Here is a 22,093-nt window from a genome sequence, read left to right as displayed (position 1 = left end):
GAAAACATTATTTCTTTGGTCTCTGCATTTTCATATTCAGACTACCAAGAAGAGCATATTTCCTAAGTTAAGCAAAATCACAGGGCTCCTATTTTTTAAAGTATATTATTTGAAGTTATTATTTCATCTATTGTTGGAATTCTAGTATCAAATGCTCTTTCCACTGCTGAGCTAGATTATATTGTAACTCTGGTTCTATTTATATGTAAATGTGTGTATACACAATATACATATATGTATAAATTTACCCACTATGTATAAAATAAAATGGTTGTTTCTTCATAGCAAAAGAAAAGCACCTTTTAAGTAAAGGTTCAGATCTAATACCAATATTACTTCAGGACTAGTAGGGAATGATTGTTAAAGTCAAAGTTCTGGCTAAATTCAGCCTTAACTAAAAAAATAAAGCCTGAATAGATTTAGATATTAAAACATAACTAAATCTCATTAATCTCTATGTTTTGGATAACATTCTAACTTTAGAAGGAAACTACCTCTCATGTTACTGCTCTAACTACTGTTAAGCCTCCCCGGTGGCGCAGCGGTTGAGCGCTGGGTTGCGAAGCTGCCCGAAGCCTCTGCAGCGCCGGTTCGATCCCCGGCTGCTCCCCGGCCACCAGAGGAGGGTCCCACATGGCGCGCAGACCTCTCCTGCCGCCCGCTGCTCCCCTCAGCAGTGTATTTCGGTCCTTCTGCCTGCTCTGCTCCCCACTCTGGCTCTGGTGAATTCTCTCACCCTCCTGCGCTTCTGACTGTACCCAGTGCTTGTATAAATAAATAAATAAATCTTAAAAAAAAAAAAAGATTCATCACTTAATGTTTAGACTTTGCTTTGACAAATGTATCAAACATTTATATAGTATGCCATTATACATTCTGGAAGGCTCTCTGCTAATAACATTTGTTTGAATCTTTAGGATGGATTGGGTATATCTATTTTTCATGCCTGATGTGTAAATAAACTTAAAGCATCATTTTTTTTACTACTCTTCACATGTAAGGTTAACTGATCAGGATTTGCCCTCATGGTAGATCCCATACATTGCACTCTGGCTCAGAATCTAGACTGATCACTCCTATCTGTGGGGTCTAGGTGGTCATTGACAGGTATGGCTGACTAGCTGCTCTAATAGGAAGCAAATGAGAGCACGTGGGTAATAGTTCTCCTATGTCTACAGATCTCCTTTGTACTCTGTCTGCCTTTCATCCTCTAACACTCCTTACTCACTGAGTTCTTGGTTTCCAGGGCCTGGCCTAAAATTAAACTTATATTGCTCAACTGCATGTTTGGATTCTGGAGTTCCATCTACTTCATTTCACAGATTTTTGTTGTCTGACTCTAACTGCCTTTGACCCATTCAGCTTTCCCTTCTGTATGAGTTCTCAGGACTCCTGTTTTCCCTAGCCACTCGTTATAAATCCCTTGGGAATATGCTTTGGGAAACATCAAGAAAAAACCCTGGTAAGTATGGAACAGTGGAGGAACAATTATGTAAGAAGTAAACATAGCATATCGGCAAATGTAGATTGTACATACAAGAAAATATTTAAAGGGAGTGGACTCACTTTCTAGGAGGCAGGGAAGATGATGACTTCCAATGCCTCTTTCCACCTCCCATACTCTTACAGACACTGTGAGACTAGAAAGTGAGATATTTGTTGTAGAAGGGAAAAGATAATAAAAATAAAAATGAACTTAATTGTTGGGAATTGGGAAGGAGCTTTGGTTACTATTTCTTGTCATCCTCATTTGCACCAGAAGGTTGATTCTGGAGAGCTAGAGGGTCCAGAGCAGAGGGGGATGTTTTCTTAGATATAGAGGACTAAGTGGAACCACTCATCTCTTTTTATGTTGTCAGGCTACCTGGGGAGGAAAAGTGATGAAGACAATAATTTTACCCACATCCAAGCAAAAGTGAGTATTTGAGAGTATCAAAGAGAGCTGGTATCTGAAACAGTGATTGTGAGAACTCCTATCTTTTTGCCTGGACTATGTTATCATATCATAATTTAAAATTAACTCTATTGGGCCTCCCTGGTGGCGCAAGGGGTTAAGCACCACAATATGAAGCAATCCACAGCCTCTGCAGCACAAGTTCAATCCCTGGCAGGCCAGGGAGTAACCCACATGGCACCGCAGACCTCTCCTGACTCTCTTGCAGCTCCTCTCAGTGGTGTATTTCAGTGAGTCTACCTGCTCTGTTTCCCACTCTGTCTCTGGTGAATCCTCTCATCCCCGCATCTCTGGCCTGTACCCCAGCTCTTGTATGCATAAATAAATAAATCTTTAAAAAAGATAAAATTATCTGTATTGTCATTGATGAAGAGAGCTAGGTAGCCAACAGAGAGAGAATGATAATTATCAATCAAACTTTTATTGAAGCTAAAAATCCAGGTTCTCCCTGGATCCAATGTTTGACAAAAACATTTGCCCCCGTCCATCATTTATTTCCTCATATTCACAGAAGAATGAAAAACACCAGTTTTCCCCACTGCCTTCAGTTCACTGCCCCAAGTCCCAGATCTCTGTTTTGCAATGTATTTCTGAAACACACAACTGCCTGGGCCAATGTTTTGACAAGAGGAAGTAAGTCGATGAGGAAAATACAATAAGTAGAAATGATCTCCAGACATACATCCACTAGTCATCACGCTACACCTGAGGTCAACAATCTATGACCTAGGGGCCAAATCCAGACTGCCTGTTTCAATAAAATTTTATTGGAACATAACATGCTTATTTCCTTGCAAACTGTCTACGGCTGCCTCTGTGATACAGTAGCAGAGCAGAATTGTTCTGTAACAGGGGTCTGTGGCACCTAGAGACTGTGAGGCAGTGTCTGGGGGCTGCAGGAGCAGCAGCATCTTACCGGCCAGTGCCTCAGTGCATGCAGCCCCACAGGAGCTGCAGTAGCAAGGTTTACCCCATGAAGAACAACTAAAACAGCTAAATAATGACAACAAGAAAAGATAGGTAGATAGGTAGATCTTAAGAGTATCAGAGGCTTAACAAAAACAGTGAGAAAAAAGATCTGGGAGAAGATGAATAGAGATGGGCTCAGTATTTGGGATTACTTTTGTCTAAGGGATGTTGTCAAGACCAGGAAAACATACGCATGTACTACACAATGACATTTCATTCAACAATGGATTGCATACACACTGGTGGCCCCCAAATTCTTACTTCCTAAGAGCACTGCAGTCATCATAAAGTCATAGTGTTTTATGCCCACATCAGCCTCATACATCATGTGTTTAACAGAGCTCTTGATAGCATCATATTCCCTTGTGTTTGATTTATAATCATGTTGTTTTGTTCATTACAGCCCCAAACTTAGAAAATACAGTGTCACACAATGACAAGGTTACATAGCAATGAAAACAACCAATGATGCATTTCCCAGAATATATCCTTATCATTAAGAGTGACTATATGTAAAAGGCTAAGCATCACTTTCTTAGCTTAGAGGTCTAAAAGTTGAAGTCCAGAGTCTAAGGGGCAAACCACCTACACTGGTAAACCACCTACACTGTGCAAAATAAACAGAAGCCAGCTCTTGAGCTATACATATATCATAAATGAAAAATTCTGATAATTATGATAGCAGGAAATTGTTTTCCAGTAGTCTGTAAAACATGTAAATACCTGTCCCATTAACATCCTCTCAGCCCTAGAGTGTCTAAGGTCCATCCTAAATACTTTGAGACTCAGTTCTGAATTATTGAAATGTAAGTCACTTGTTCTCAGGATAGGCCAAAGATTCTATTCTATGGTTCACATACAACATTTTAGTGATCAGCGGCCTTCTCAGTGTATTCCTGTCTCATTCATATTATCTACTTTGCCAGTCCTTTATTTAAAGGTGTTTCTATAGTATGTCCCTCTGCTCTCATAAAACCACCATGCTGAAGCAATAATTTATGTCTATGGCTTAACTGAATCAGTTCAGGAATGTTCTTTGTAGGCAAGAATAGTTGGATTGTGTAGAAGATATCTGGCATTTATTAAATTTTATCCACAACGAACATCATTGTGTGAGGCAAAAGTGAGAGAGGCATAAATGGGCAGCTGGCACCCACTCACCTGCCGGAGTTTGGTTCCTACCATGGAGGCACTGCTGTCAAGCACAAACACCACATTTTTGGGCAAAGGAGGAAGGTCTTTGGGAGCAAAGTAGTGCACAAAATAGCCATCTAGAACCTAGTGGAGGGAAAATAAATTTAAAATGATAGTACCCAGAGTAGGAAGGTAAATGGATAGCCCATCAAACTTCTGAAAGTCAAAGACAGCATGAAACTTAGTCTAGAGTCAGATTCCATGCTCAGAGCAAAAGCATCCATAGCCCTGATGCCTCTAAGAGAAGTAAAATTGCTCATTTAATCTGTATAAGGATAAATTATCACTTAAAAATTTATTATTTATATCAACTAATTCCATTTAAATTATGCATTCCCTTCTGACCCTTATCACTTGAGGTCCTGCTCCCTTTGTCATCTGTTTTTTACCAAGCATCTTACAGGTTGCCTACATCCTGGATACATACTAATACATTTTAATAGTCCCACTCTGTCTCTGGAGCAATAAACCTAAAGGGAAATGAGCCATGGAACAGTCTCTTAATTAAAATCGAAGATGAACTAAAATTCTAACTTCACCTAAAACAGCACTGGGAAATTACATCATGGATTTTATTTGCTCTCCAAATTACTGAAGGAGGAAATAGATACCCTCAGCCTCCAGAAAGGGAATGCCATTAGTCTCCTTGGAGATATGTTTTGGGTTAAAGCATATTTCCTAAGAACCAGAAATTTCTTTCTCCCTTAGGTGAATATCAGAATCCCTAATTCTTACTGAAAGTATTGAGCAATTAACATAAAATAGCAACAACAAACCCATTACCTGGATGTCCCCAATACTCTGTTCCCTGCTGACATCATATCTAATGATGAAATCTCCCAAAATGCCATTCTGGGCAATCTTGGCTTGTTGTACTACACTAGGTTTAAAGGTGACTTTGGCAAATGTTTCATTTTGGTTGATAAGAGTAGAAGGAGGTGGTCCAGAATCACCTGCAAGCAAGATATAAATATAATTAATAACTGGATATACAAGTATTTTTGTATATATACAAAATAAAATAAGGCCTGTTTTATATAAAGAGAGTTAAACTTTATTTTATTGCAGGTCTGTAGTCCATAGTAACTTCCAAGATTCTGTACTGGCAATATATAACACAGTATGAGATATGTTATCATATTTCACCTTTAAACTTCCTTTTTAATCTTATGAGAAATTTTTAAACATATGAAAGTAGAGAGAACAGTAAAATCAAACCCTGTGTGCTGATCTCCCAACAATTACCAAGTTTATCGATCTTCGTATCTGTGTATATGTCTTCCTTACCATTTTTTACTAGAGTATTTCAAAACAATTCCTAGACCTATTTCATCCATGAATGCTTAAGTATATATCTCCAAGAACTTTCTTTTTAGCCTAACGACAAAACTATTCTCACAGGTAACAGAATTAATGCTCATTACCTTATCATCAAATACTCAGTCTGTTTAAATTTTTCTTATTCTACAGAAAATAACTTAGAATAGTTGATTTGTTTCAAGTATCAAAATGAAGTCCACATGTCACATTAGGTTTCTTAAATTTCTTCTCATCTACAAGTGCCACCTCCTTTCTTTCTTCCTTCTTTTCTTCCTTCCTTCCTTCCACACTCTCTCCCTTCCTTTTTTTTAGAAGTAATAAAATCACCTTAACTAGGTATTTTTCATTTTGAAAGTCATTACAGTATTTTTTGCAAAATTCAACTAGGTCGGATACCCCTGGATGTCGGAGTCCTGGGAACCACTAAGAACAACAGCCCTTCATGGGGGAGGGGGGCAGACTTCTCAGGCCAGCATCCTGCTTTCCCTCACCAGGTGGAGCTGACAAGCCTGGCTGGTGGGAAGTCTAAAGGGGGTAGAGGGTTTTCATGTTCATGTGACAAAGCCACAGGGTGGGGGTGGGGGGAGCACACAGACTGCCTGCAGAGGTCTCATGTGGACAAAAGCCAGCTCCAGCACCAGTTTGTGGAAGTTTGTGGGTCCCGAAGTATCCAAATACTAAGAAGTGGCTCATGAATTGATTTCATGGACAGCTGCTTCCACCATCGGACTCAGGCCTGGAGCTGCCTGCCTTCATAGGGAACTTGCGTTCTATGAGAGGAAAGAGTAGGGGTCGCCAGCCCAGATCTGATGGCTGAGACTCAGGATTGGGGATGAAATCTTTTGTTGGAGGGATTCCCTCTTAACCCTCAGCTTACCATACACTTTTTTTCTAATGCTACATATCAGTCAGAAATACACTGGTCATTTCTGTTAATGGAGTTTCTCATATTCTGCATTTTATCTTTTCACATGTTCCTCTATTTTTGTGTTTTCCCAACTTGACTCAGACTCTAACATCCTGGCAGGCTACAAAAATACTGATGTCCAGGCCAAAAGCTCATTTAATCAATCTGAGACACAGACGGATGATAGGACTTTAAAAATACCGTGCCCCCCTCCCACACCCTAATTGCAGTGTACTGTCAAGACTGAGAAGCACAGCTCCCTCTGTCCCTAGTGTTCTGGCAAGTAAAACTAGAGACTTGGTTAGACTCAGGTTCAATGTCACTGGCAAGAACACTACACAGGTGATGCTGAGTAGCTTCTACTTTATCACATCAGACAGTCTATAATATCTAGGTGCCTACTTTTTTTAAGATTTATTTATTTATGCATACAAGAACTGGGGAACAGGCCAGAGGTGTGGGGGTAAGAGGATTCTCCAGAGAGCGGGGAACAGAACAGGCAGACTAACTGAAATATACTGCTGAGGGGAGCAGCAGACGAGTCAGGAGAGGTCTGCTGCGCCATGTGGGTAGCTACCTGGCAGGGGATCGAACTCATAGTGCAGTGGCTGTGGGGTAGTTTCATAGGTTGCATCTTAACCCCCTGCACCACCAGGGAGGCCCTCTAGGTGTCTACCTTTAATGTAGCAAGATTGATGGTAGGTTCCAGTGTTGTCTAGATCCACTAACTTACCAGAGTTGAAAACGGGTGACTTCTAATGCTATCATTCCATTCATGTGGAATTCTTCCACAAACAACTCCTTTCCCCTGTCAATCTTTTGGTTGCCCTAACATACTGTTTATCCAGAAAGTTTATGAACTTTTTTAAAAAACATATCCCAAATCTTTCCCCAGCATGAGCCATAGGACTTAAATTAGAATTCCAAAAAGATAAACAGATAAATGGATTTTATCTGACTTAAAAGTTAGTGAGATGTCAGTATAAACAAAGCACACTCCTTTTTCACTCCTGACCTTCATTTCCCATTAGAATACAGAGAATGTTTATGAGACTACCCACCTTCATAAATCTAGGTTTGTATTTATAATACATATTTATGTAATGATATATAATGTATTATACATAACATATAAATTAATACATTTAAATTTAGATTTATAACATTTATAATATAGATTATTTAAGAAGAATTCTACATGAAAGGAATGATAGCATTAGAAACCACCCTAGCAACAAAATTCTAATTTTTAAAATCTGCATGCACCATAAAGAATATGGAAGGAGAATAGAGAATTCTTAAATATCAGCACATGTGGAGACTGAATAAAAATCAGGCTTAAAACTGCTACAAAGCATCTGATTATCTCTTTAAGTCTACGTGACTTGCTACCATGGAGTAAATTGACCAGCAATTTTCCATGTCCAATTAACAAAATAAAATAGGAAATGAGGCATAAATTGCCCAAGGTAATCTGTATTTAAGAATAAACTTCCTTTTGCTCAGAGCTTATTAGACATTAGCGTCAAAGAAAGTTTGACTATTTCCTTCAATAGAACAGAAAACTAATTTTAAGAGATAATTTATAAGTAACCTTAACAGGAACCACAAGACAGAACTGATTCTTCTATTATTTGCATTTATCAAGGGCAGGGATTTCAGAAAGGACCAGAGAGACAGCAAACAGGAAAGTTCATTCTTGTAGAAGACAGTTGTGTGAAAGACAACATGCTTCCAATAGATCTGCTCCCCTGAAGAAGGAGTTGAGGAAACCTCAATGGCAAGTTGACAAGTTGATGTTGACAAGTGTCACTTTCCAGTTCACCTCATGGTTGACAGTGACATAGAATGATTAGAGGGAAAGAAGGAAAAGAGGCTGAAAGTGAAATGTCCTTGAAATCAAAAGAAATTGATCCAGGGTCAATCTCTCATTGGTGATTATTGGCAAAGTACCAAGACTGACAGGCATGATAATACACCAGCTAAGAACTCAGGGGTCACAGATGACTCAGGAGTACCTGCATTCAAGACTGACCATATCTCTGTCACTATTTATGAGACCTTGGGCAGGTTACCAAATCTCAGTTATCTCACCTATAAAATGAATTGATGATTGACCCAACTCACACTATTGAAAAGATTAAATGATGGGATGACTTATGCTAGCTAAAAGTATTATCAGCCTTAACTATAAAATAGAAGGTCCAGGGAATGAAATGTAAGGCAATACAACCTGTCAAACTTGGACTACTGCAATGAAAATAATGTCATTTATAACATGGTTGACTCTCATTGTCATTTTGAGGGGAAATATAAAATACAAGAGTGTATTCTTTATGCCTCCACTTACATACTATTTAAGAGCAATGACAACTTATCCATGGCAATTGAAGTTAAAGAGTGGTTACTTTTGGGAGGTGAGTTCTGACTGGGAATGGGTCAATGGAAACTTTTGTGCTGGTAAAAATACTCTGTTTTGATCAGGAATGAATGTGTACATATGTGAAGACATAGCTAGCTTTACATATACATTTTATTCTATGTGTACCCCAGTTTTTTAAAAAGATTTATTTTATTTATTTATACAAGCACTGGGTACAGTCAGAAGCACGGGAGGGTGAGAGAATCCACCGGAGCCAGAGCTGGGAGCAGAACAGGCAGACAGACGAAGTACACTGCTGAGGGGAGCAGCGAGCATGGCAGGAGAGGTCTGTGCACCATGTGGGACCCTCGCCGGTGGCCGGGAATCAAACCGGGGCTGCAGATGCTGCGGGCAGCTTCGTAGCCCAGTGCTCAACCACTGCGCCACTGGGGAGGCCCAGTGTGTACCCCAGTTTTTAAAAAACTAAATTCATTGAGAGTTGGATAGACTGAACAAGTAAGTATTCTCAGTAAGCAACATAATACTATCTGCCAATTGACCCACATCTGTCCTTTTCCTTAGAATAAGTGTATTGTGCAGGCATTTACATGGGGATTAGGTGTAGTCAAGTAATTCCAGCTGCAGAATTAGGAGTAGGAACAGAGTGATGGGAAAGCATTTCAGGGCAGCACCAGTAAGCTGGAGGGAGGAGGTTCTGTTGGCATGGGCAGCTTTCACGATTCATCTCATTAGAAGGGTTAGAGGAGGGGCCTCCCTGGTTAAGTCTCAGCACTATGACGCTATTGGCAGCCACTGCAGCAAGAATTCAATCCCTGGCCAGGGAGATAACCCACATGGCACAGCAGACACCTCTCATATCTTGCCCACTGTTCCCGTCAGCAGTGTATTCTAGTAGATTTGCCTATTCTGTTCCCCACTCTATCTCTGGCGAATCCTCTCATTGCCCCCCACTCCCTGCACCTCTGGCCTATACACCTGCTTTCGTATGTATAAATGAATAAAATCTTTTAAAAAAAATTTTAAAAAGAAGTGTTCAAGCAAACCCTGGAAGAGTCGGTCACCTGCAATGCAGTTCTCACAATGTTTTCTTGCACCAGCTGCATCAGTGTCACCTGGGAACTTGTTGGAAATGCAAATTCTTGAGCCCATCCCAGAAACACTCAATTAGAAACTCTGGCAGTAGGATTAAGAAATCTATATTTTAGGGCCTCCCCGGTGGCGCAGCGGTAGAGCGCTGGGTTGCGAAGCTGCCCGCGGCCTCTGCGGCGCCGGTTCAATCCCCGGCTGCTCCCCGGCCACCGGAGGAGGGTCCCACATGGCGCGCAGACCTCTCCTGCCGTCCGCTGCTCCCCTCAGCAGTGTCCTTCGGTCCTTCTGCCTGCTCTGCTCCCTGCTCTGGCTCTGGTGAATTCTCTCACCCTCCCGCCCCTCTGACTGTACCCAGTGCATGTATAAACAAAACAAAAACAAGCAAACAAATAAAGAAAAACATGCCTCTATAAAAAAAAAAAAAAAAAAAAAAAAAAAAAAAAAAAGAAATCTATATTTTAACAATACATTCAGGTGATTCTGTTCTTATATAGAGATGATGGTCACCTGCCTTTGATGGATATAGTTAGGTGGCACTAGATTATCTCTCAAATTCTACATTAGTTAGATTTAACTCTCTTCATACTATCAGCATGTGCCCACTTTTTCTTGTTTCAAATTCATCATTGCTTTTTACAACTACCCTGAATTAATACCATTCATGGTTAAATGAAAGAACTGGGGATCAAAAAGTATAATTTTTCCCTTCATAATTCATTTAACTAGGCTCTTTGATATAGACCATGAGAAAGGGTAGTGTATTATTATTATTTTGGTTTCCTGTTGACCTCTGGTGTTTGCTAGTTCATGATGAAAATTCATGAGATTCATCTAAATGGGCTCATTTTACATGCCAAAGTGATTCCCACTTATGTAACTAACCAAAAGTCTGGTTCCTGAGGCTGACTCCTACCCATTGAGTACAAATGTGACCCCATGAATTTTCCACTATCAAGAGGAAAAATTTACTGGAAAAAATTCCAAAAGTGATATCTGTAGAAAATAAAATCCTCTTTATATTAGAAGAGAAATAAATCTTTTAATCAGTGAGGTCAGTATAGGCTGCCCCACAATTACTAACAAAATCCCAAAGAACATTTACTCTGAATTGGGGTTCACACTGCTGACCTCCACAAAAGAGTCCCTAAGCACAGTAAGCTTTGTCAGCAGGACCTCAGCTGTCGAAGGATGTGCCCCAATGACAATGAATAGTAAGAGGGAAGAGCTGGGAATAGGCCAAAAAGGACTAAGAATCTGACCTACATTTCCAATGAGGACCCACATCTTTATTCCTCCTTTGTTTTCTCTCCTTTGTGTTGGCTTAGTTAGGGGTAAGTGTGAACACTGGTGATCAGTCTATATCGAGCCTTTTAATGTCATCTTCCTATTTTAATTTATCTCATGCAAGATGACTTTCTGCAGCATACTCTACCTCCGGTGCATTCTCAATAGGACTCACAAACCACTCTCTCCACCCACTCTTCCCTGGTCTCAGGTCACCAGCTCCCACCATGCTCTCTTCCTGTCTATAGGGCAAGTGATGGTCAGGTTTTGCGCTGCTGGCCTCTGTGGCTATCACCTGAGGCCTTGCATATAGGAAGTGCTAGGGAGCATGGGCTCGGCGTACGTGTGCCTGATGGTGGACACCTGGAATATGGTGTGGGCATGCGTAAGTGGGCACACCTGAGCCTGGAGGCTGAGGCTACAAGGGCAGTGTAACACAGAGGACCACGTCTGGTGGACAATGGTGGCAGAATGGCTATGAGAGAAAGAGACCACAAGAGAACTCCAGAAAGAACCCCCAAAAAGAGTAAAGATCCGCCAAGGGCTAGGAGGCCTCCCTGCCTTGCCAGCAACCTGTCTCTAGGCCCTCAGCCTGCCTGCCCAGAACCTGATTGCCTCACTACATTTGGCATATAAGGAGCATTAAAGCTAGAAAAAGCCACTGAAGGCTCCGGAGCTCTCCTTTGCCAATCTCCCATATTGATAGAGAATCTGCCCTGTGCCTTGCTGGCAAAACACTGTTGCAGCCCTCCATTCTTGAGCAAGAAGATATGTGCTGTGCTCTAGAGTTTGAAAGACTCAAAACAATTGGCTTAGTATTTCTGAGTATCAGGCCACAATAGCCTTCCTGTCTCTGATATGGAGTAAGTGCACTCATAGAATCAGTTGGAATTGAGTGAAACTGCATTTAATAAGGAGCCAAGTATGGTGCCTTGCACAGAGTTATTGCTCAATGCATATGCACATTAGTGTCCAGCCTCATCCTTTTCAGAAGTAGTACCTTGCTCTCTTCATCAGTGATAAAAGGCAACTCATGAGGAAAAAAATACTTTTTAATAAAAGACGGTTTACATTTTGCCCTAAACACCAAGAGCTTAGTAAAAACAAATATTATTTGGTGGGGGAAAAGCACATCATAATGCACATTCATGACAGGGACTTCAAGATAGATAAAGAATAAACTTTATGTAAAGGATGAAGGAGTTGGTAGCTTCCTAAGAGCACCCTGAAACTATATACAGTGTTTTTCATGAAGGTGCACATGTATACATTGTTTTTTCTGGAGTGAGAATCCATCGTTTTCTCTAGATTCTACAAGTTTTATATTTAATTAAGATCCATACCTAGGCCTCTCTGGTGGTACAAGAGGTTAAGCACAGCACTGTGAGGCTGTCAGCAGCCTCTGCAGCACAAGTTTGATCCCTGGCCCACCAGGGAGCTACCCACACGGTGCAGCAGACCTCTCCTGTCTTGCCCACTGCTCCCCTCAGCAGTGTATTTCAGTCAGTCTGCCTATTCTGTTCCCCACTCTGTCTCTGGTGAATCCTCTTGCTGTCACCCCCCCACCTCTGTCCTGTACCCCAGTTCTTGCATGCATGCATAAATAATATTAAATAAAAAGAACCATGCCTATAAATACTATTTAATATTCCTCTCTTGACTATCAAAACACTTCATTATTTTGCATAAGGGGTGAAGAGAATAAAACACAGCTTTTTAAATTTGTGCTGAGACATGGATGTTATTCACAGGTAAACATTCTCCTAGACAACACATGGGAGAAAAAGAGAAGCCAACTATGTAAAATGCCTAAAGGTGAGAAGATTTAGGAGAAAAGAGCCACATTCAAGGACATCAGTTGGGCCCATTGACAGAGGGATATCCTGGCCTTTTCCTGTGGGTCTGGGGTTTGGCTACTGTCACAGAAAAGCAGCCAACACCTGGTGATTTTACAAAAGGATTTCCAAACAAACACTGACTGCTCATTTCCCCTTGGAAAACACACTAAATTGTCTGTTTATGTAACTTGCTCACCTGGGGCCCCATGGGAAGATTTTGTAAATATAGGACAGTCAAAAATACTGTGAATAATTGCCCACCTACCCCTTGATGGTGACAATAAATACAGAATTGAAGCAAATTACTAGAGTTATTGAAAGAAAAAGTAGTGACGTTGAGGAAATCATGAGGGGAAGGGATTTGGCTAAATACCTTCACAAATCCCTTATTATAAACAGTTTTCGTACTGGATAGGGGTGCTTTTTCCTCTATTGATATTTGGTATTTTAAATCTTTTGGAATCACATAAATCTTTTAGCATCACATAGATATGACAGCAACACATAACAGAATAATAATTCAATCTTACAGCTGATGGAGTTCAAATTTAACATAATATTTTAAAATTCTGGTGTTTGCATAATCATCAAAACTGCATGGTATTGGAACAAGAACAGACACACAGACGAATGGAATTGAATAGAAAATCGAGAAATAAACCCACAGACTTATGGTCAACTAATCTTTGACAAAGGAGCAAAGAAAGTTTGTTCAAAATGGTGCTGGGTGCTCTGCTCCCCGCTCTGGCTCTGGTGAATTCTCTCACCCTCCCGTGCTCCTGACTGTGCCCAGTGCATGTATAAACAAAAACAAACGAACAAACAAACAAATAAATAAATAAATAAAACATGCCTCTATTAAAAAAAAAATTAAAATTAAAAAAAAAAATGGTGCTGGGAAAACTGGGTCGCTACATGCAAAAGAATGAAGCTTGACTACTACCTAACACCACGCACAAAAAACAACTCAAAATGGATTAAAGAACTAGACATAAGACCTGAAACCATAAAATACATAGAAGGAAATATAGGAGAAACACTACATGACATGCACATCAAAGACATCTTTACAGACACATCACCCAAAGCAGTGATAGTGAAGGCAAAGATAAACAGCTGGGACTACATCAAATTAAAGAGATTCTGCACAGCAAAAGAGACAATAACCAAAACAAAGAGAAACCCCACCAACTGAGAGAACATTTTTGCACACAATACTAATGATAAAGGACTGATCACAAAAATCTACAAAGAGCTGAGAGACTCAACAACAACAAAGAAAAGAATCCAGTCAAAAAATGGGCAGAAGAGCTAAAAAGAAACTTCTCTGAAGAGGAAATGCAAATGGCCAACAGGCATATGAAAAAATGTTCAACATCACTTGTCATCAGGGAAATGCAAATCAAAACTACAATGAGATACCATCTTACACCAGTGAGAATGGCACATATTAAAAAAACTAGCAACAACAAATGTTGGCGAGGTTGTGGAGAAAAAGGAACTCTCCTGCACTGTTGGTGGGAGTGCAAACTGGTCCAACCACTATGGAGAGCTTTGTGGAGATTTCTTGACTTACTAAACATAGAGCTTCCATATGATCCAGCAATTCCACTCCTAGTTATTTACCCAAAGGACACAGAAACATCAATTCCAAAGAGCACCTGCACCCCTATGTTTATAGCAACACTGTTTACAATAGCTAAGCTTTGGAAACAACCCAAATGCCCAAAAATAGATGACTGGATCAAGAAGATGTGGTACATATACACCATGGAATATTACTCAGCATTCAAAAAAGATAAACACATGCAATTTGCAGCAACATGGATGGCGCTGGAAGGGATCATGCTCAGCGAAATAAGCCAGAAAGAAAAAGAAAAATAACGGATGGTCTCACTCATAGCAGGAATCTAGAAAACTTAAATAAGGGGCCAGGAAAAAGAATAACTATAAGAAAGAAAATATCAAAATCAACAAACAACTATGAACCAGAGACACTCTAAGGGGGGGTGGGGGGCAGGGGGGCGGGGAAAAGAGGAATTGGGGTCAAAATAAGGGGGTTGTAATTGTATGGGGAATATAAAAATAAAATTTAAATTAAAAAAAAGATAAAATCATAAAAAATAAGAGTCATCATTAAGGATTCAGGATCTAATATTGGATATAAGTTCTTTAAAACATTAAAAAAAAATCTTCTGTATCTTCAGATTTCCCTGGAAATAAAATGAATGATGGATAAAAAAAATAAAAATAAAAAATAAATAAAATAAAATAAAATTCTGGTGTTTGCCCAGAATTTTTTTTAGCAAGTTTGCTTTCTTTACTGCTTACTCAAGGCTCTTCTTCCTAAAATAATACATTACTGAGTTGGTTTTCCATGTTTGATCGCCTTTGCAAGAGAAACTGTGCTTGAAAACAAGTGGCACTACTTCATGAACTACCTCATGTATTCTAAAGGCAATTAATCCCTAAAAATATGTTGTCCACTGAGGACCTCAAATGCCAGCTGACAGAAATATCTGAAACTGAACTGAATAAGCAGTGCTAGAGCAGCAAAGGAATGTAAGATGATGAAATTTCTGTTATATTGTTTCCTACTGTCCTCTTGCATGCAGGTAAAACATTGCCCAATCATTGTGAAAACCTGGGTGACACTTCCTAGATTCAACCCTACAAAGAGTTTTCATTTTTTTTATTATTCAAAATTGCTAACTGCACATACCCATACACCCATTAAGTTGGCTACTATCAAAAAAGATAAGTAAAAAACAGAAAATAACAACTGTTGAAAGAATGTGAAAAAAGTGGGACCCCTGTACACCATTGGGGGAATATACAAGGGTACAACTCCTATAAAAAACAATATACAAGTTCCCCAAAAAATGAAACATAGAATTACCATATGTTCCAGCAATTTCACTTCTGGGTAAGCACCCAATAGAATTAAAAGTAGGATCTCACAGAGAGATTTGTACATAGGTTCATAGCAGCATTACTCATAATAACCAAGAAGCAGGAAGGAACAAAGCAGTGTGCATCAACAGATGAGTGGAAAAACAAAAGGAGTTCCATACCTACAGTGGAATTGAGGGAGGAAGCCATAAAGGAAGGAAGTTCTAGTATATGGGACAACATAGATGCACCTGGAGGACATTATGCTAAAACCAGCCTGTCACAAAAGGATGGATACTGTCTGACTGCACTTACAAGAGTATCCAAAGTAGTCAAATTCATTGAGACAGAAAGTCAAATGAATAGAGATCACCAGGGGCTGGATGGGGAGCAGACATGGGTGGTTGTTTAGTGAGTAGAGTTTCAACCTAGGGGAAAAAAGTTTTAGAGTTGGGATTCACAACATTGTGAATCAACTCAGCACTACTGAATTGTTCTACTTAGAAACTGGTTGTAATGATGAATTTGATGTTAACCACAATTATCAGAAAATTTAAAAAACAATTTTAATTGGCAACTCCAAGTTTTATTAGGCAATGATGACATCTTCGACATCTTTAGGCTCCAAGTCTAAAGTACAGTGCCAGGAGCACAGTGAGAACCCAAGATAAGCTTGTTGAACACTTAGCTAAGAGGTGACTAAACATACTGGCATGTAGTAGGGCAGATGGAGAGAGCCCTTCAACAGACATAAAGGGTCTCGGGCCTCCACAGTAGCGCAGCGGTTGAGCACTGGGTTGCGAAGCTGCCCGCAACCTCTGCAGCACCAGTTCGATCCCCGGCTGCTCCCCGGCCACCAGAGGAGGGTCCCACATGGCACGCAGACCTCTCCTGCCACCCGCTGCTCCCCTCAGCAGTGTACTTCGGTCCTTCTGCCTGCTCTGCTCCCTGCTCTGGCTCTGGTGAATTCTCTCACCCTCCCGCGCTTCTGACTGTACCCAGTGCTTGCATAAATAAATAAATAAATCTTAAAATAAAAAAAAAAAAAAACAGATATAAAGGGTCTCATCCTGAAAGTGTTTTGTTGGTTGTCACATCCCTGGACCTCTGATTACAGTCCTAGCTATAATGGACAGTGCCTCATGTCCAGACAACATCCCACTTCACACAGAACTAGAGTGGCAGGAAAAGGAAAGAGGCAACGAGGGAGGGTTTCCTAGAGAAGACTAGGTTGCTCCTCAAGGTCAAGTCAAAAAGACCAGGCCACTCTCTGGGGTCTCTGGGTCATCCTGTTCACAGTTGGCTCTGACTGGACCACAACAATTGTCAGTACAAAGAAGAGAGCATGAGTGCTCATGTGGCACTCAAAACCAAATCAAACAAAAGCTACTACAGAGCCAAATGATTCATACCTGAATAATTTCTGCTCTGAACAATGCTGGAAATCTTCGCATAACAACCAGATTGTTTCCTGGCAAATGTACAGAGGCCAAACAGGGCCATACCTTCCAGCTGCAGAGAGAAGACTGGCCGCAGGGGAAGAATTCGGAGCAGTGCGGGAATTAGAGCTGGAGTAATATTACTCACAACACAACCCTTTAATAGGGCAGAGCAGCGAGAATGCCCAGTTAAATGTGTGTTTCAGATAAACAATGAATAATACTTTTTTGGTGCAAGTATGCCCCCGATGTTGCACGGAACTCATTGTGTCTCTGAAATTCAGATTTGTCTCAGCAGGCTGTATTTTATCTGGCAATCCTGGCAAAGGGAGAGGTCTAAATTTTTGTGACCTCTCTTTTGGAACCAAATTGTCTCTTCATACCTCCTTCACGACAAAATAAGAACAACACTGAGATCTGACAAAATTAACCAACCTAAACCAGGAAACTGTTGAAAACCTAATAGCACCCTCATTGCCAACAATTATTTGTTTCTAAGTTCATTTAGCAATGATGTGATGAGCGCCCATTCCATGGCCGGCTCCACACTAGAGAGGGAAGCACAGAATCCTCGGTGAACCTCCACAGCAAACGCCAGAGTCACAAAGTTAGCAGACCAAAGAAAAGCAGAAATAAGTTTTTTGAAAGACTCAGTCAACCTCTAATTAGACACCTACTGAATACACGACTCTGTGATTGTTGAAGTCAGAGATGACTGATCCTGCCCATGTGGTTGGCTGGTGACGAGCCTTGCCTCCAAGACCACATAGCATTTCCACGCGTCTCTGCTTTCTCATTAAGTTCCCTCAGTTTTTAGGCTTATATGAGGGTCAAAATTTTCTAGGTGGCTTACATAGGAGTGATACCATTAAAAAGCAAGTTGAATTCCACCCAGTCCTATTATTTGTTTCCCCACACGTAAAGGATGCATCTCTAGCTGTGGGACAGCAGAGCAGACATTGCTCCTGGAGCACCTGAGGTGGTAGAATTCTAACAACCTACAATGTAATTTTTTTCTATTTTATTTTTTGGAGGTAAATTTCACACAGTGTAAAATGAACCACATTTAACATATACAAATCAGTGGTGTTTAGGACATTCAATGCTGTGCAGACAACACTTCTATGAAGCTCCAAAATGTTTTCGTCATCCCCAAAGAAAACTCAGTCACTCCCCATTTCTTTATCCTTAGGCCCCCATCATCACCAATCTTCTCTCTCTCTCTATGGATGTATCTATTTGGTTTCTATGAATGGACAAACACTTTTGAGTTGAGCTTCTTCCACTTAGCTTAATGTGTCCATGTTTAATCCATGCTGCAACTCTATCAGGACGTCCTCACTTTGAATAGCAAATAATATTCCTTTTCAATGGATATAACCACATTGTTTATTCACTCATCTATTGATGGACACTTGGATTATTTGCACCTTTAGACTATTGTGAATACTATTTTATGTGTAAGTATTTGAGGACCTATTTCAATTCTTTTGCATATATACTTCGAGAAATTTCCTGTCATATGGTAATTCAATATTTAACCTTTTGAGTAACCACCAATTTCTTTCCCACAGTGGTTGCACCATTTCTTTGGTATCAGGGTCCCAATTTCTCCATATCTTTGCCAAAACTTGTCACTTTCATTTTTTTCTTTTTTTATTATAACAGTTATCTAGTTCTTGTGAAGTAATATTTCATTGAGGTTTTGATTTGCATGTCCGTAAGGGCTAGGTCTTGAATATCTTTTCCTATACTCATTGGCCATTTTTGTATCTGCTTTGCAGAAATGTTTACTCAAGTCTTTCCGCTATATTTTTTCCTTTCCTGATATTTTAATTGGGTTATCCTTTTTGTAGTTGAGTTATGAGTTATTTATATATTCTAGATGTTGGACTCTATCAGATATATGATTTGAAAATATTTTCTCCCCTTCTACTTTTTCCAGAGCCACTACCAGGCCTTTGAAACTTCCCTGTGAACCAGAGCTGTCACATCCCCCAACCCCTGCACTTTGCATTATGCCGTACGGCACCATATTCTTTTAGGTGAGCACACCAATATTCTATTTCTCCTCTGCACTCTTCAGTATGGATGGGCCATTCTCAATGGCAAACCAGACACCTCAAGAAACTGAAAACCACTATGTTTTTCAGGAACAAGGAGCATAGGGCCTCTTTGTTACTTAAACTAAATTTCCTTTCCATGTCAGGTTAGGGTAGCATCACATAAGTCTGTCAGTTTGGGCAGAGATGGGATTAGACTCACTCAGAAACTCCCACAGGAGGCTTGGGAATATTGTTAGCAGCCCTGGAAAAAGAGTCACAGGGTACAGAGGGGTAGGGATGAATGCCAATTAACACTTAACAAGGTGGAATCTGTTTTGAGTCAAATACATTGTTTCTAAGGCCCCATATTGAAATTTCTAGGTGAAAATTAAAAGCCTGACTCAGTCATACAGTGACTATGAAAAAACAAGAGCCCACCTGCTCACTGTGACAGCAGACCCCCAAACTGCAGCCATCTCTTTAAAGACTCCTGCCCATCAAACAGACACAGACACATGGATTTAGTACCAAATCCAAAAGTGTCACTACAAATGACCTAATCTCAGATGACCTCCCTGCCTGATCCTTTAAAACTCCCTTAGGTCCTGAGCCAAATGGAACACACCTTGGAATAGCCCCTTGGTCAAGTACTTGAATCATTATTCCTAATGTTGAATAAACGACCTAGACTATCTTAGAGCCTGCTTATATCTTGAACAACAAAAGCAAGATGTCATGGTCTAGAACCCTGCTACACATTGGAATCACCTGGGGATTGTTAAAAAAGAAAAAAAATATTAACTCCTGGTTTCCATTCCAGGCAATTCAGATTAAATGGTGTGGATGACACTTGGGCAAATATATCTATGAACGCTCCCTGGTAATTCTAATGTGCAGTAACATTCAGGAACACTGAGCCAGACAGTGGAGTTGTGTGAAACAGAAAGGACAAAGGTTAATATTAATCCAGACTTCAAAGGTTGGATCCTCTTGCCTCACATTGATATAGGGAAGGACAGGGAAGAGTGGGCAAGAATGGGAAAGGATGAGAGGGGCTGTAGGGGGATTACTCCCACAAGGCCATGGAATCAAGTAAAACAGAGGTGCTCTTTGATTCCAAAAGTACTGTGTGATCATGTCTCTATTTTCCAAGAAGAGATGGACCACCAAGATTAATGAGCTTGAGACTGTATTAGAAAGACCACTAGGATAGCCTGTTGGTACTTTTCCATTTCCAATTTCTATGTTTATAAACAGATGTTGGCTACGGGAAGAGGTTATTTTCTACCAACTGTGAGTAACTCTATGTTGGCCTAAATCCAATAGAAAAAGTGTTAGTGGAAAGTGGAACAATATACATTTTAACAAGGATCAAAAGCCAGAATATTCTCAGGACCCCATGACTAAAAGAATAAGCATGTTTAATTAAACAGCTGCTCCTGTAGGTCAAGATCCTGCAGAGTTGACACCCCTCAATTCTGATGGAAAGCACATAGTAAGGATTCCCGAATTTTTACCAAGCCTCAGAATTATCTGGGATGCATTTCAAGTGACAGCTGTCTGAAATCTACAGAAACAGAAAGTGGGTTTGTGGCTGCCTAAGGCTTGGGTGGGAACAAGGAGTGGCCACCATGGAGTCAGGAATCTTCTGGGATGATAGACATGTTCTAAAATTGGATTGTGATGATGGTTGTGCAACTCTGCAAATGTGCTATAAACCACTGAATCATACATTTAAAATGAGTACATTTTATGCCATGTTAACTAAACCTCAATGATTTTATTTTAAGGCAAAGACTCTGAAGGATAAGCCATGATTAGGGGTAGAAAAAAAATTAAGAATTTTTCTTTAGCATGATAAACATTTAAGAAATACTTATTTTTTTATTTCTTACATAAATTCCTGGATTATCACCTTCATAACACAGTTACCTAGATGTAACCTGTTGTTGTAAGTTTTAATTCAGGTATATAAGGTCAGATTCAGTTTTCTGTATTTCTTTTTGTCAATCTCCCCAGGTTCCTATAGGGTCTAACCAAATTTGAGATCCACTGATACAAACCAAAGGGGAATAAGGTAAGATACCTTAAGTCGTACTTTGTTTAGTTCATTTTATTTTACTCCTAGTCATGAGGGATTCATCATGAATGAAAATTTTCTGCCAAACAAGAAAAAAATTGAAATTGTGGAAAGCATGGAAATTTAGTTGCCATGGGCCAATGGGAAGTTTATTGAGGCTTTAGCATAAAACATGAAATAATCAGCCTTGATCCAATAACACAGATGGAATATCTATCTTGGTGTGAGTCTTTGGAAGACCACAAAACAGGGATGTTCTAGGAAAGTCTGAATTTCAAATATTCTCTCTCACTGATACTTTAGAGTAGAGGACCTGGAGGGAGGGGTCAGGGAGATGGGGTGAGAGGGAATCTTGTCTTTCATTGTATATCAGCTTAGAATCTTTGAGATTTTTGAACTATGTACATGAGTTCACTATTTTAATAACCCAGAAAGTATAAAGTCTTGTCTGCCAAATTATATCTCTCAGAATTAGCTTTGAAATTGAGATGGAGCCCATTATTTTACAATTCAATAGCTGTGGATCCAGTTCTGATACAGACAAGTAAACTGAGGCAAAAGTGGGTTAGATTTCATTTACCCTTTCTGTTTTGTATTTATATTGATGAACAGAAGTTGGCTTTGCAATTGAGGGACTTAGTATTCAGACTCACACCCTGAATGTTTTATTATAATTTATTTTATATCTTATTATTTATT

At 39.9% G+C, this 22,093-nt stretch overlaps 1 protein-coding gene across 1 annotated transcript in view; it reads right to left on the bottom strand.

Moving 5' to 3' along the window:
• Nucleotides 1-22,093, bottom strand: part of ITIH5 (inter-alpha-trypsin inhibitor heavy chain 5) — a gene marked incomplete at its 5' end in the record, with an annotated part of 75,451 nt that overhangs the window by 24,062 nt on the left and 29,296 nt on the right. The window contains 2 exons of the mRNA XM_084253973.1: nt 4,085-4,201; nt 4,901-5,070. Coding sequence (XP_084110099.1) covers nt 4,085-4,201; nt 4,901-5,070 — 287 coding nt within the window. The remainder of the gene's footprint in view (nt 1-4,084; nt 4,202-4,900; nt 5,071-22,093) is intronic.

This window comes from Talpa europaea (genome assembly GCF_964194135.1).
Source record: "Talpa europaea genome assembly, chromosome: 14".
Taxonomy (NCBI): Eukaryota; Metazoa; Chordata; class Mammalia; order Eulipotyphla; family Talpidae; genus Talpa; species Talpa europaea.
This window is presented reverse-complemented; position numbering and strand designations above follow the sequence as displayed.